The sequence below is a fragment of the Callospermophilus lateralis genome, chromosome 7, assembly GCF_048772815.1.
Source record: "Callospermophilus lateralis isolate mCalLat2 chromosome 7, mCalLat2.hap1, whole genome shotgun sequence".
Lineage (NCBI taxonomy): Eukaryota > Metazoa > Chordata > Mammalia > Rodentia > Sciuridae > Callospermophilus > Callospermophilus lateralis.
In genome coordinates, this window is record NC_135311.1 from 11,233,767 (window position 1) to 11,249,399 (window position 15,633).

The window sequence follows — 15,633 nt, forward strand, 5'->3', positions numbered from 1 at the left end:
CAGAGATGCTAATCTGCAACCATAGACATCTGACAGATTGGATGGTTTTAAGGTATCCAAGAAACAGAGAAATGTCATTGTGAAGATCTCTGGAGTATCCCAGTAAGACAATGATTGAAAGAGACACACCCAACTACCTGCCTCCGTTTTCTCCATTGTTACAATAGGGCTAATAACAGAATTAACATCATAGTTATGGCTGGCCTGGATATTAAGTGAAGACATTCTAGATAAAGTACTTAGCAATTAGCTACCATCTATTAAACAATTAAGAAAGCCATTGTAATTGGTTTGTAACTTGCATTTATTTAGTAATTGTCTTAGAAATCTTTTTGTATCAAAACATGTCAATCTAAATCATACTTCTAAACTATTTTTAATAACAAATTTATCATAATTTATTGAACTGTTATTGATCCCTTCAGGTATTTTTACAATTTCAGGGGCTGGAGGCTTAGTGGTACGGTGCCTTCCTACCGCAGGTCAGTCCCTGGATTCCATCCAAAACACACTCACACACACACACACACACACACTCACACACACATACACACACATACACACATAACATACATACACACACACATACACACACACACAGTTATTTAATGCCCATTAACCAACAGATTAGATCTACAAGTAGAATTTCTAAATCAAATAATAGTAGAATAAGTGCAAATGTATAAAATGTATCAATTAATACTTCTGAAGACATTGTTTTTAGTAATTACAAATCATTGACACATTCACAAACCTGGGAATTATTAACCTTATGAATAAGGATTAGTCATTGTTTTAAAAATCCTGATCTAGTCTTTGTGAGTCTTTTAGTTTCATCTTATTTACTATTAAGCAATGGGAACTTATTTCAGAGAAATGTTTAGAAAAACAACCAAATGAATATTTAAAAGTCCACCATTCTATCTTCCAACTTGATGCGTATTTCCTGTTAATTATTATATAAAATGTACACAGTAACACTAATTTTAATTAATGGAAATTCCTGTGAGATTTTCTAAATGCATGTAGTCATAAACCACCAACATACAGAATAGTCCATTCCCACAAAAGCTAAGATCTACTTTAACTTTTCCTCCAAGTTCAAACTCCAGGCAACTTCTGACTTAGAGTTTACTTACACTTATAACTTTTCCTGAATATCTTACAATGGAATCCAAAAGAACATAAAATTTTGAATCTGGATTCTTTCACTTACTAAAATACATTTAATATTTACCCCACGGAGTTGTGTTTGACATTAATTTATTCCTTTTTATTGCTGAATACAGTTAAATAGTGTGAATTGATACAAGTTCATTTATCCATTTCTCAGGTGAGGGTCAATGGTCTCTAATTTTTTGCATAATTATAAATAAAACTTCCATAAATATTTCCATGCATATTTTTTTCTGAACATACATTATCATTTCATGTATCAAAAAAACTTAGAGTGAAATTGCTGGGTCCTATTTTAAGTGCATGTTTAAGTTTGTAAGGAATTGTCAAACTATTCTCTAAAGTGACTATAACATTTTCTATTTCCTCCAACAATATGTGAGAGTTTCAGATCCACTTCATCTCCCCTCAGAGCTTAGCATTGTAGATGTCCATTAGCCTCTTAAAAACTCTTTTGTAAAGTGATTGTTCCACTTGTCAACCCCACCAGATTTTAGGACAATTCCAGTTCTTCCATATCCTTGTCAGCAGTTGCTGTGAGCAATTTAAATTTTAATCATTCTAATAAGTGTACAGTGGCATCTCACTTTAATCTCTTACTTTTAATTTGTATCACTCTAAAGATGAATTAGATTGAGCATCTTTTTATGTGTCTGCCATTCACGTATCATATCTTGCCCGTTAAAAAATGTAGCTGGTTTTCGTCATATTGAATTTTGAGAGGTCTTTATAAATTCTACATGCAAAGTTTTGAGGAACTACATGACTAACAAATATTCAACCCTAATCTATGGTTTGCCTTCCAATGTGTTTAATGATATTTTTTGAAGATTAATTCTTCATTTTGATAAAGTTCACATTGTTAAAAATAGTCCTTGTGTATTGTGCTTTTGGTGTCAAATATTAAAAAGTTTGTTTAAATCAATGTCAGAGTTTTGCTTGTGTTCTGAAAATTTTAGTTTTAGGTTTCTACCTTTTAAGCTAATGATCTATTTTTAGTTAATTTTATATTGAAAGTGAGGTATTGATAAGATTCATTATTTTTTAACAGGGATATCAAATTGTTCCAGTACTATTTTGGGAAAAAATATCCTCTCTCCATGGCTATGTTTTTGTACTTTTGTAGGAAATTCAACGGATTGTATGAGTGAAGGTCTACTTCATCTTCCATTGCTCTATATGCCTGTCATTCCTCCAACATCATAGTCATTTTATTATTTAAATATCTCTTTCAATACTTTTAGACATTGTCTTAAGATTCACAATATACATCTTTAATTATAAATCCAATCTCAAATAATATTATGTTGTTCACATTGTATAGGGGCCTTGTAATAGTATGCTGCTAATTCTCCCCGATCACATTTTGTGCTATTCTTGCCATTTATTGTACTTTTAGATATTCTGTAAATATACCATATTGCTAGTATTTTTGTTTGAGACCAGGAATTAGCAAACTATGACTCCTTGTCCAGGTTTGGCTCATTGCCTGTTTTTGAACAGCCTACAAGCTAATTTATTTTTTAATTTTAAATGTTTGTAAAAGATCAAAAGGATAATACTGCGTGACATAGAAAATTATATAAATTTCAAACATCGGAGTCTATAAATAAAGTTTTATTGGAAAACAGATAAGCTCATTTATTTAAATATTACCTATGGCTTTGTAGCCTGTGCAGACCTAAGCAGCTGGAGGCCATGTGTCCTGCACAGCCTAATAGACATAAAACGTCAAGCCCTGCTTTTTGAACATCAATCTTCTTTTAGGGCACCTAGAAACAACAATAAATGAATTCTTAAATTCATTACAGTTATGCCAGTGTATTTTGTCAGTGAATTTCCATTATGTAGATCCAATTTTCTATATTACACTCATTTTCCTAAAACTCCTCACATTTTTTTTAATTTTCACTATAAATAAGTGATATCTTTGTCTGAAAAATCTCTTCTATTTGCATGTTTTAATACTTTACGGGGAATTATAATTCTTGTTTGACAGAACAATTTTTTGGCTTACCTATTTGCAGATAATAAGTCTACTATAATTTCTACATTTGTTTGTGTTTATATGTGACATTTTTACTGACTCCCTTTAAGGTTTTTGCTTTAGCTGGATGCTGTGGCACATGCCTGTAATCCCAGAGGCTCAGGAGGATGAGGCATGAGGATTCCAAGTTTGAGGCCAGTCTCAGCAACTTATGGAGGCCCTAAGCAACTTAGAAAGACCCTGTCTCAAAAAATAAAAGAACAGATTTTTACTGTATCTGCCTTTTATGAGTTCAAATATGATATATGCATGATCTCTATAACTATATAATGGTTTACTGCTATTGTATGCCATTATTATTATTACTTATTCTGCTTGATGTTCTCTAATATTCTTGGGTCTGTGCCAATTTTGGTGTCTATTATATAGTTTTGAATGATATTCAACTTTCATCTCATTTCAAATATTGCTTGTGCCTCATTTTCTTTCTGTTCTCTTTCTGGGACTCCAAATTCAGGTATCTTAACCTGTGTGATGTTATCCTATGTCACTTGGTTGTCATAATTTATTTTTTAATTTTCACTTTTTTATTTTTGTATTCTAATTTGAGTAATTTTTATTGATCTATATTTGGTTCATCAGTTTATTCCTTGGCCACATAAAGTCCACTGATGATCCTGCTGAGGGCATTCTGCATCTCTGTAGCTGTTTTTTTTTTTTTTTTTTTTTTTTTTTTGATCTTGACATATCATACATTTGAATCATATGGGGTATAATTTCTCATTTTCCCAAGTGTACAGGTTGCAGAATCACATTGGTTATACAGACCCGTAAATACATACAGCAATACTAGTGTCTGTTTTATTCTGCTGCCCTTCCTATTCCCCCTACTCCTCTCCTCCCCTCCCATCACCTCTCTCTACCCAATCTAATGTGATACATTTCTTTTTTTTCCCCTCACATCATCATACATGTATTTTGTATAATGATGAGGGCCTCCTTCCATCTTCCGTGCAATTCCCCTTCTCCCTCCCATTCCCTCCCACCTCTCTTCCCTATTTAGTAGTAGTCTTCTTCTCATGCTCATCTTCACTACCCCATTCTTTCTCACGGTTTTCATTTTGCTTCTGATATCGTCCTTTGGATGATGTTTTCTGCCCATTGATTTTTAAATACTTTGATAGTTTCAGTACATCTCTATTGTATCTGGAATTTCTTTTGCTATGACTTTACCATGGACGTTTAGTAATTCTAATTGAGGGAGAAGCCATGTTTGCAATTGTTGTTGGTTACACCCCACATGAGGAAAATTCTTCTAGAGCTATGCCATGTCAGTGTCTCAATCCCTCCATCAGTATCAGCTTCATGTCTTCCTTTACAACCAAACCTAAGGAAATTTCTCTTTACATGCCCTTAGTCACTCCCCTAGCAGTTTGCTCTAATTACCTGTGATCTGATGATTTTACCTGGTGATAAATTGCACACATATTCACTATGATGGTGAGCAATCTATTGCCTGTTCAGCCTGTCTTTGGCAGGCACTGTGTCTTTGAATCTTAGGGATAGGATTTTTTTTTCTCTAATTCTAAATGTTCTCCAGATGTTGGACCTTGAATATTCTGGACCTAGAATGTATTTCTTCCTTTCCTCCAAAAGAACAACTTCTTCCATTTCAAAAAGACTTCTGTGCTCTAAAGATGGCAGAGTTTGCTTTTCTTCCCCAAGAGGTATTTTGTTCTGTATGGAGGGAGCTAGTCAAGGCTTCCTGTCTTTCCCTCAATGGCTTATCTTTGCCTCCTCCAGGGCTGTCTAATCTTTCTCATGACCATCCTGTGAGATACATGAAGTTCCTGCAAGTGAGTACAAATTCTCAAGATTGCAGTTCCCAGGAGTTCCATACTCTAATGCCAGTCCAACATCAACCTTGATCAACCTCAATTTATTACAAATTTTAGCCAAATTCTTCTATTTGATAGGGTATCTTGAGTCCACTCTCTGCCTGAGGTTGCAAGAATGCTTCTATCTGCTCTCTCCTTGGCAGTATCTTTCTTTAGATTTTTTTTTTAATTAGATGCTTGCTCTGCAACCCCAACTCTCTTTTGGATTCAGAAAACCTTGTGATGTTTCAGAATATCTGGATTTATTTTTGTTGTTGTAAAAGTGGGAAAAATACCTTTTCCAAATGTCTACATATTCAGTGGAAGCAGAGTCCTTTTTAGTAATTATGAAATTGTACTTCTCAAATTATTAGTAAAGTTGACAATCTTCATGTTTATGAGCCTTTCATATTTGTTCTTTTGAATTTGATAATTTACGTATTTAGTTTATATATACTTAATTCATATTGACTTATACAATTACATATAGTGAAAAATTCTTATTAATAACTTTATTCATTCAGCAGATATTTATTGAACAACAGCAATATCCTTGAGTATACATATATATACATAGCAGAATCCCATCCCTTCCCCAGACCAAACCAGGACTCTAATTAATGAGAAAATAACTTTTATGATGATGATATGTTGATATCTTGGAGTTGTTTATCCAGCGATCATCACATCTTCACTAATTTGATGTGGGAAGGAGCCTGTGAACTGGTGCCCCCAGGTAGCTCATAATCTGGTCGAAGAGTATATATCAGGGATTCTTCAATTAAATGTCGCTTAGACAAACTGAGTTCAATTGATCCTTTTTGTTTATTTATTTCTTTATTTTTTGGCCTTAACAACCTGGATGGAAAAAAATTAAATAGATTGATATGCAGCTGATCAGTGACCCCCTTCTGTTCCCAGTGACTATGTCCTCCTGACATGGACCTTTCTTGTATGATCTCCCTCCCTCCCTCCTAATACATTATTCGTTCCTGGACTGCTCTCCTGACGTGCATCTGCTCTGAGACACGCACTTCTGCTTAACAAGGGCATGTGTGCAGTTTTTTCAAGGCTCCAGCCCAATTCTTACAAAGACCGACAGCAATTAGCCGAGCCACGGAGAAGGGAGCAAAGTGGAGGCGGTAGCACTCCTCTGGTAGATGCAGGGATGGTTGGACTGACTCAGAAATCTGTCTTCAAGGTGTTTATGGTCTGTGACTCCTTCTATCTGCATTTGCCAGGATGATCTGTACAACTCTGGGCAAGCTGTCTGCATTGGACTCATGGTGTTATCAAGGAACTCTGGGTGGACCTCTGGGAGAACCAGGGTGTCTCTTCCTTGAGAAGCCCATGACTTTTTAATTGTGTCTAAAATGTGCATTTTCTGGGAGGGAGGTTCCTCCGTTCTGTGAGGTGCAGACATGCTACGTATCATGATCTTCCTGTTCAATACCACCCACTCAGCGGACTTTCCTTAAAGTAGTTCCTACCGTAATGAAGCTGTGAACTCCAGATTTCAGCTGTAACTTTTCTCCACTTTTTGACAGTTCGAAGAAGGTAAGTCTAAGCTTATCTCCTTCCTCACAGTTTACTTGGTTCTGTTTTTTGAACACCAAGACTTCCATGTTCCCTGTGTTGTCACTGACGTCAAATAGTACATGATCCCTTTTTTCTGTTTTCTGTAAAAAGAAAACCAGCACCCAGTATGATAAGCTGATTAAGGGATGCCATATTAATCAGATACCAGACATGCCAAAAGCATCTGGCAGGAAGAAATGTAAGGGAAAATTTCAGCTTCACCATCAGTTGGTTTACATCTAACCGATGTAAACCTTGGCTTCTCCAAGGCCAGTAGCCAGGACAGTAAGGGGAAAGGAAGATCCTGATATTGCAGGAGACTCATTTATGATAACAAACCTAGGAAAGGCACGAGCCAATGAGGCAGGACTTAGAAAAAGAGTCTAATTAAGAGTAAGAAACCAAGGGCCAGAAATCATCCACAATCAAGTCTAGATCAAAAGGAAATAGGATGTTGATCAGTCACCCAAGAGACTGATAGTATTTGAGGTATAATTTTATGGGCTAAATGAGTATGTAGGGGTGGATGGCTGGCCAGATTAAAAGCCCAAAATTGAGAGAAAGAAAGTGCTTTCCTATCGGAGGTCATTTTGGGCTTGAATTTTCCAGGACAGATTCCTCCTGTCAGCTCGTCTGCAGCTCACCCAGGACAGCCGAGGTTATGCTATGGTCCCTGGGTGAGGGGCTATCGCTTCCCTCCTGTGTTTCTTCAGATCCTTCCAGAAAAAGTGGCCACACAAGGCGAGTTCCCAGAGACTCAGCACACAATCCTTTATGATTTCTCACTTCTAATGTCTCTGCACACTCTTCTTTCTATTTTCTTCATTTAGTCAGAATTCCTTAATCCTGCCCTAACTTATCCATCTTCCAGGTCAGTGAATCCAGTTTATTGCTCAGTGACTTATTTTACATTAATATAACTATCACTTAATATACCAATGGTACATATAAAGCATGAAAATATCCCAAAGGGTAAAAATTATTGTAGCCCTTCTCCAGAGGCAATAAGGATAAAAGAAGTTGAAACAGGCTTATGACAACCTCTTGAGAATGAAAATATTTGGGGGCGGGGGTTGCCTATGAGTTTTGGCACATTAACTCTGCAACTCTCTAGAACTTTGGGTTGATTTATTTAGATTTTTACTAATAGAGAAAAAATGGAATTGAATAATTTCTAAAGTCCATATAAAGGTCAGATTAAAGAACACCTTATTCTTACTAATTAATATGTAAAACTATACACAGGAACTTACCTTCTGTATTACAAACAGCCCGTTCACTATTGTCCCAAGGGGCTGAGTCTGAAGCTTATTTATCTTTGGTGTTTCACCAGCTTTCCTGATAATATTCGGTGGTACATTAATCTCTTGATCAGATTTAGCATCAACTATCAGTGAGGCACTATTCACCTCCAGAAAACCACTGTGCCAACAATATTTTGATATGATAATTGTTCTCTTTGGGGCAAATTTATCTTTTAACTGCATATTAAAAACTTTTACAAGAAAGAATTCCTTCTCCGTGGCCACAGTAGCATGAAACATCTCTTGCTTTCTTCCATCTTGGGTCTCAAACTCGAAGGGCTTCGTTGCTTTGAGCACCATGACTATTATGCGGTCTTTCTGCAACACTTCTTCTCGGACAGATTCCTGCTGGGCCGTCACCTGCTTCTGCTTAGGCTGAAGACCATGGAAGAAAGATGTGAGCCATGAGTAAAGGGGCACTTCGTGTTAAACCTTAGGAAGCCAGCCCAAGAGAGGAGCAACCAAAGGAAGAGATAGAAAGAGGGTTGGGAAGAGATTTGAACTCAGAATTATCTGGATAGGAAAGAGAATGCAAAAGAACGATGTCAAGTCCTGTGTTCAAATGGGCCAGCGGAACAAGCTTTGGAGATAGATTCCCTGAATCTGAATCCTCAGCTTTCTCATCTAAAGGGTGTGTCGAGTGCATCAGATTTATGCAGCATTGCCAAGGCAAAGGGGTAAATCTGTTCTTGTCTTCTTCTGTTGATTGCATTAGGGCATAAGGTGCCTTTGTGCTCTATCCAATATTGTCCTGAATATTCATTTTACTCTGGTATGAAGGTGAGGGAGCTCAGTGATCTGACAAGTCTCCCCAAATTCCTAGGGATAGTAATAATAAAAGTACACATTAAATTAAGTGTGAATAAAGAGAGAGACCTAGGACAGAGATCTTACAAATAAATTGAAGGCTAATTAAAAAGGAGAATCAAGTCTACCTTTATGAATTAACCCCTAGAAATACTGAATGGTACACTATGGTTTACCTTAAAAAATTTATTGTTGTTTTTAATTACAAAAATTTGAAATCATTTAAATGCAAAAAAAAAGAAAAGAAAAAAGAGAGAAGAATGATTGGCACACACCATCTATTTTTGTGTAAGTACACTTCATGATGTTCACACAACAGTAAAGTCAACTAATGACAGATATGTCTCTCAGAGCACATCCCTGTTATTAAACGGCAAGGACTGAACAGTGTTGTTTATTTTTACTACAGTAAAATCTTAAGCATCTCAGAAAAGTCGTAATACTGAAAAGAATGTGATCTTTGGATAGTAGGATCTTACTGTTTATAAATTATCACATTGCATTTTTAAAAAAAATAAAAATAAATACCAAAAAAGGAATTTGATTAAATAAGTATGTATAGTCACATCATAGATTACTATGCAAATATTAAAAATTCTTTAGAAGAATATTATGGTAAATGGTTATAATCGATTTAACAAAGGATGAAGTCCAAAACAGAATGTACAATGTTTTTCTTATTGGCTAAATCAACAATTAAACAGTACTCACACTCCACAGAGATATTCATCAATATCAAAAATGTTGTTTTCTAGGTGAAATGATCTTAAGTAATTTTATTGTCATCTCTATGGTTTTTGTTTTTTGAAATTAATAGAGATATGAGAGTCTTTGTGTCTGTTTTAGAAGCAAATGTTACTTTTAAAAAGCAATATGGTCTCAAAAGCCAAAGGAAAATGTGGGTGGGGGCAGGGGGAAACAGCCATGTGAGACCAAGTGCAGATGTGTCTAATTGGATCTCTGGTGGGGCCTGGCACATGGGTCCATAAGGAGACCTGAAGGACAGTACCCACAGACTCCATTTGGACCAGTGCAGGAAAACATCTGCTTCCCTGAGGCCAAATACGAAATTTCTTCTCTTTGGTCCGGGTACCTTTAGTTAGGTCTTCCAGACTAAGTAATTTTAATGACCAATTTCTGAAATGTACTACTTATATCTTCATATCATTTCCCTGACAACTTCAGAAGTTTCTAGGCCAAACCCAGAAGAAGTGGCTGCTCTGGGCAAAGAGAATGGAAAACATTCCATCAATTTCTATAGCTCACACATCTGTAAAACCAAGATTCCTACTTCACAGGAGACAAAACTGCAAGTTTGGTAGATTTTTGGGTTTTGTTTTTGTTTTCCTTTGAGCACTTTCTTTGTCTTGAATATGCAAGAAATTGAATTTATTTATTTCTTAAATTTTATCTGGCGTTCACCGGTGTATAGTAACTGTTCCTAACTGTCTGTGGGCGTCCTCGGCTCCTAAGTGCTCTGTGGGATGGACTGAGACATTTGTCATGAAGGTACTGAACTTGACATTGTCCCTACTCTATTTCTTTTACTTCCTCGTAGGCATGAATACTGAAAACACTCTAAAATATACTTCCTGGAAATGACTATCATCTCTCTGAGTTTTCTTCTGATGGGATCCAGTCTAACAAGGGGTTAAAATGTCCAGAGCATGCTAGAGATTAGAAACTCCATAAGTATTTTTGAGTCCAGTTTTCTTTTTGTAACCTAGGAACAATTCTCAAATGATAGACTGTCTTTCCTTAATTGCAAGCAGTGAGATAAAGAACAGAGCTCTTCGTGTAGGGAAGGACAGGGACAGTGACTAGAGAGTACTCTCATAAGGATGAAGGCCACTCTGCTCACGCCATCCTACCTTCCCTTGAGGAGAGACTGCTGGTGCCACCCGGTGCTGGCCACCATCATTGCCGCTGACTGCAGAGGCCCCAGAACCCACTTCAGTTAGACTTTTCCTTCTTGTAACACTTGCTTCTTTGGTCTTTTTATTTCCCATATACTTATCATCCACTATTAAAAAAAAAAAAAAGAATTTTAAAAAAAGGACATATTAACCAGAAGAGGGACAAAGTCGGCTGAGAAATTTAAATAGCATTATTTCTCACTGTTCCCATGACACCCCTCTCCGCAGCAGCCCAGCACCACTCAGAATTCCCCTGGACCCACGGGTGCTACAATGAGAAAAGAGGCGTGGTGAGCATTTGGTCCCCAGCATCCTGGGAAGCTCTGCAGGAGGCTCACTTAGGTCTTGAGGAACACTGGAGGCACCAGCAGGGATAGACCACCCGGGGCCCAGTTAGAAAGAAAGAAGCGGGTGGGTATCACAGGGATCAGCACACGGATCTTGGTGGCCCTATGTTCTGGCCAATGGAGGCTCCAAACCAGAGAGAGGTCCCAACAGCATTGTTCTGCAGGAAACCTGATCAATAGGTCTGTTGGGTATTTGTTTTGTTTTTTGTCTCTTGTTTGGGGTACTGAGCACCCAGGGGTGCTCTCTCTCTCTCTCTCTGAACTACATCCCCAGTCCTTTTTATTTATTTATTTTTTTTAACTTTGAGATGGGGGTCTCAAAAAGTTGCCCAGGGTGGCCTGGAACTTGCAATGGTCCTTCCTCCCTTCCTGAGTGGCGGGACTTGTCAGTGTGTGCCACGGTGCCCAGTTGCCCTGATGGTTTTCAGTTCTCTAACCAACTTTCCCGCCCAGCCCTGGTCCTCCCCACAATACAGGTAAGTGCACCTGTATGCACACCTGTGGAGGGACGCTGCCTAACCTCAGACCTCAGCATAATGCCTCCCCAGGCGAAGACGCAAGCCGAATTCCACAGACGCCTCTGCAGTTGAGCAATTGACCCCACCCACCACCCCGCCTGTGTCCCTGCACATCTGCAGAGGAGAACATCTGGCCTCTCTAGTCCTAGTGGTTAAGAAGCGGTGCCACCCAGCTTTGGAGCACAATCTGAACTTGGGCTGGACCCAGGCAAGGAAGCAAGTCTGAGATCTCATATATCTCTGGAGCGTGGCTTACGGCCTTCCCAGTCAGAGTGACCCCAAAACAACCCTAACAACTTTCCCACTTTCTCAGCCTCAGAACTCAGCCCCTGGCTCTGCCCAAATACAGATTCCAAGCAGCAAAACAGCAGAACCGACCACCTAGGAACCAGAAACCAAAAACACGAAAAAAATTTTAGGATATGCAGAAATACTGTGGAAATTCTACAACATGCTCCTGAATAAACAACAGCACAACCGAACTTCTCATTTACTTGCTATCTCTCTGCTTTATCACCAGATCTAGAAGGGTTCTTGGTGCCTACCAGGAATTCAATCAATATTAGAGAAAGGGTGAATGGATAGACAGGTGGACGGCATGCCAGCTCCGCACAGTGTCACAGTCACGCAGCCTTAGGGTCTGGCTTGGGTACCCCAGGCCTAGGGTCAGATTCTATTTTACTCAGGCAACTTTGGGCTCTGGTTTTAAAATGACCATATATATATATATATATATCAAGAGGGTTCTGTTCCATTATTTAAGGCACCCTCAGGAAGAAGAGAAATTACTGGATGTCGTTCCTGACACAACTTGAGCAGTTCTCGGCTGAAGCCAAAAGGTCACTTTGATTTGATGAGAAAGAAGAATAGTTATCGGGGCTCACAGCAGGATGAGCTGTCTTCTGCTGCAGCAAGTTCTCTGTCACCACATTTCAAACAGCGGGAAGGACTGGACCCTCTGACAGGGAGATTACGGGGGGACCTCTGCCCCCGAAGTTGAACTGACCTTCCCACGGCAAGTGAGTTCCATGAAACTGGTCTCAGGGAGGTGTGTAGATGAAAGTCCCCCTTTCAAAGCGGACCATATAGGAGAGAAAAGGGTCAGGAAGGTCGAGGGACTCAACATGTCCTGCTGCCCCCTCACACCAGCCATCTTTTATCTCATGCATAGGGGACCAAGGAAATGCTTGTCAAAGAACACATCTGCCCACTACACATCTCTTCCATTCCTTAATCATCAGGTTCACATTTTCATCTATTTGATTTACCATTTCAACCTCTATTTTAACCTGACCTGACTTTTACGGACTCTGATCATGTTCTCTCTCAGCTTCCTTTTATCATGCTTAAGTATCCTTCTTAGTCTTCATCTTTCTTCCCCCCAGAGCCTCTCTATCTACTAACTATTGACTCTGAGTCCTTAAAGATTCCTTCAGCAAGCCAGGTGCCGTGGTGCACACCTGTCATCCCAGATACTCAGGAGGCTGAGGCAGGAGGATCACAAGTTTGAGGTCAGCCCCAGCAACTTAGTGAGATCTTATTTCAAAATTAAAAAGGATGGGTAGAGTGTTGGCAGAGTATTCCTGGGTTCAATGCTCAATATCCCCCCCCCACAATAACAACAAAAATAATAATACTAATAATCTTTCAAATATCTCCTACCTTCCAAGAAGTAGAAGCATGCAGAAGCATGCAGACCCTTGGTGTAACATTCAACAAAACAAAAAAACACAGAGGATGACAGAGGATGAAATTTACAAAGAAAAACACAAAACTGTTCCCCAAACATAGGAGAGGTAACATGGGGTAAATCTGGCACATTTAAAGTAGGCCTAGAGACAACTATGGATAGAATTTTGACTTATAAAGGAACTTTCCTGATTGATTTCTCACACAGCTGCCAGTCATTCCTAGATTTCTAGCCTGGGACCACTGTGGATCATTTGTAGCTAATTGAGGTAATTAAATCTCAGGATCATTAGAAAAGCAAACTGGAGTAAAGACTGTGGTTAGAGAAATTTGGGGTTCCCTGATCCAAAGGGAAGAATGAGGGTTCAGAGGAGGGGAGGGTTCTGTCCTTTTATTCTTATTTTGACAGAGTCAAAGTTGCTGAGGGTCTCACTGAGTTGCCCAGGATGACCTCAAAATTGCAATCCTCCTCCTTCAGCCTCCCAAGTAGATGGATTACTGGTGTGTGCTACCATGCCAGGCAAGAGGAATGAATTTTTCATTGGGGTGAGATGGAGGAGATGAAAACATACTAACAGTCTATGCTTGTCCACATTCAAAGAAGCAGGGCAATGGGTTTCATGGAGCAACTGTGTGCCATTACTGCCACCTAGTGGCCATATCTAAGAAGTACACCTCCAAATTTCAGCAATCCAAGGAAAATAGAAGGCATGGCTGCACAACCAATCCTTTCTGTAAAGTACCTTAGATAAAAATTCATAACTGTACATTTATATCATCACTTAAATGGGCCTCATTTAGCCTTCATAGAAATCACATATGAGAAACTATGTTATTCATATTGTACACACAAACAAACACTATATTAGAATCTTAAAACTACTACTTTTGGTGTCTTGCATTTTGGAGAGTCTTTGGATGAGATCGTCTTTGGTTGACCTTTTTTTTTTTTCTTAAGTCATTTTGTCAAGAAAGCCAGGATGTATCAGTTGTTCTTAAGTAACAATCAGGAGCTTAAACGACAAGGAGATATTTCTCAGAGGCTGATCAATAGTTCACTGAATAATATAAATCATTTGGGAAATGTATCTTGTCGTTGGAGATGAAGAGGAGACAGAATCCCTGGACTAGAAGGACAGGGCCTTTCTTGAAGAAAGACAGGCAGACTGGGACCCTCTCAGGCTGCCCCAGGGGTCTCCGAGACGCAGCACCTGTGAGGAGAGGCAGAGGTGCCTGATACCCCAGTTTATGGCTTTCCAGGGCTACAGTGTGCTTCAGTGAAGTGTGAGACCACGTGATTGATAGAGTCTAAAGCACTACTGCCACCCATCCTGTGTGCTTGGTCACTGCAAGTGGACCGGAGCAAAGATGGGCAAAGTCATGCTGGGCTGCATTGGTGGAATTTCTAAAAGCCGCTTCTAGCAATTATCAGTAAAAGGGGTCAAATGGACATCTGAGCTAGCAAACAAATCCCAATGTGCCCCGGGGTCTTCTCCTTCTGATGCCAGAAAAGGTGAAGAACTCCATGTACCTTTTGCCTTCTCGTCCTGAAGACTTTTTGCCACATGCATATAATTCAGCTTCTGGAAGATACGAATGGTCTTAGTCACCGCAGGCACCACACCGGCATTTTGAATCAGCAGGTTGGCTAACTCTGTCCTGTTTGTAGTCTGCAGTTTGCTCTTGGCAATCTTGAATTCATCTGGAATAAAGAACTTGAACCTATCCAGTTCCTCATCAGTGATGTTATCCAGGCCCCTCAGTAACAGCATTTCTCTGTATTTGCTCTCCATCTCCCAACTTTGGGGTCAGCCTATAAGAAACCCAAAACACATAAAGTTACACCACCCAAAGTTGTTGTTTTACATTCAAAATAAGCAAGGTGAGTGGTTAATATCTCCTCCCCACCCCCACTCTTTCTTTTTCTATCTATGATTGATTGATGATTGATTGATGGTATTGGGAATTGGACTCCACTGAGTTGCATCCCCAGCCCTTTTCATGTGTTGAGACAGGGTCTCACTAACTTGCTGAGATTGGCCTCAAACTTGCAATCCCTCTACTTCATCCTGCCCAATCACTGGGATCACAGGTGTGCTCGACCTTCCTCAGAGTTAACATCTTTTGAAAGGGAGAGTAAAATGTCTACAGTACAGTAAAGGAGATTTGGATGATACAAAAATCTTAGCTTATTAAGCAAGATACCCACTGCTACTGAGAAAGGACATCTTCAGAGGTGGTATAACGAATCTGTAATTCTTAGAGAACAGGATTCACTCTGCAAACGGAACTGTTGAACATACTGACATAACAACACAGTGGATTCATTTCAAGCATACAACGTGAAACTCTTGATGTGTGCACACAGACCCAGTTTATTAACTTGCTCTTTCATGGGTCCTGCGTTTAGTGTCACATCCAGGAAGTCTTTTCC

General features: G+C 39.1%; 1 protein-coding gene across 3 annotated transcripts in view; it reads right to left on the bottom strand.

Moving 5' to 3' along the window:
• Positions 1 to 5,563: 5,563 nt before the first annotated feature.
• The window catches only part of Aim2 (absent in melanoma 2), an 82,609-nt gene continuing 72,539 nt past the window's right edge, over positions 5,564 to 15,633 (bottom strand). For all 3 annotated transcript variants that reach the window (XM_076861935.1, XM_076861934.1, XM_076861933.1), the window contains 5 exons: positions 14,731 to 15,012; positions 10,601 to 10,752; positions 7,872 to 8,297; positions 6,531 to 6,719; positions 5,564 to 5,898 (listed from right to left, as the gene is read on the bottom strand). In XM_076861935.1, coding sequence (XP_076718050.1) covers positions 5,878 to 5,898; positions 6,531 to 6,719; positions 7,872 to 8,297; positions 10,601 to 10,752; positions 14,731 to 14,992 — 1,050 coding nt within the window. In that variant the 5' untranslated portion in view covers positions 14,993 to 15,012 and the 3' untranslated portion in view covers positions 5,564 to 5,877. The remainder of the gene's footprint in view (positions 5,899 to 6,530; positions 6,720 to 7,871; positions 8,298 to 10,600; positions 10,753 to 14,730; positions 15,013 to 15,633) is intronic.